This window comes from Sinocyclocheilus grahami, unplaced genomic scaffold, assembly GCF_001515645.1.
Source record: "Sinocyclocheilus grahami isolate Dianchi unplaced genomic scaffold, SAMN03320097.WGS_v1.1 scaffold10641.1, whole genome shotgun sequence".
NCBI classification, from domain to species: Eukaryota; Metazoa; Chordata; class Actinopteri; order Cypriniformes; family Cyprinidae; genus Sinocyclocheilus; species Sinocyclocheilus grahami.
Window position 1 is genome coordinate 6,812 of NW_015513357.1, and position 507 is coordinate 7,318.

At 34.7% G+C, this 507-nt stretch overlaps 1 protein-coding gene across 1 annotated transcript in view; it reads left to right on the forward strand.

The window, feature by feature from the left end:
- LOC107578508 (prosaposin-like) overlaps nt 1-419 on the forward strand; it is a gene marked incomplete at its 3' end in the record, with an annotated part of 3,976 nt that extends 3,557 nt beyond the window's left edge. Inside the window, exon 7 of the mRNA XM_016264460.1 lies at nt 309-419. Within this exon, the coding sequence (XP_016119946.1) occupies nt 309-419 (111 nt within the window). The remainder of the gene's footprint in view (nt 1-308) is intronic.
- Nucleotides 420-507: the final 88 nt, after the last annotated feature.

The window sequence follows — 507 nt, forward strand, 5'->3', positions numbered from 1 at the left end:
ACGAGAAAAACATTGTTTTTATGACAAAATATGTCATTTTTGTGAAAAAACAGTTTTAAGGGGGGAAAAAAGTAATTTTAATGACATAGGATCTTGTTATTACGACATAATTGAGTGGAAAACATTACCGTGGTAATGAGTACAGTCTTCATATCATGCGAGTGTACACCATTCATATGACTCTTCACAAAAACTGAATACATTTTATAAACTTCAATTGAGTTTCTAACAAATATGATATGGTTAAATGAACTTAATAGTTTGAAATGTTCAAATGAGATATTTTTCTCTTTTCTTTGACCATTTAGATGGCAAATTTGTGTGTTTCTGGTGAGAGGAAGCCTGTCATTGCTGCTGCCCCCTGTAGCCTTGGACCAATGTACAGCTGCAGAGACCTCCAGACTGCTGTCGACTGTGGGGTAAGTGCACTGAAAAGCTTTTTAAATGAATAAGTGTGCAAATTCTACACTCTTAAATATAAAGGTGCTTCAAAAGGTTCTTCAAGCG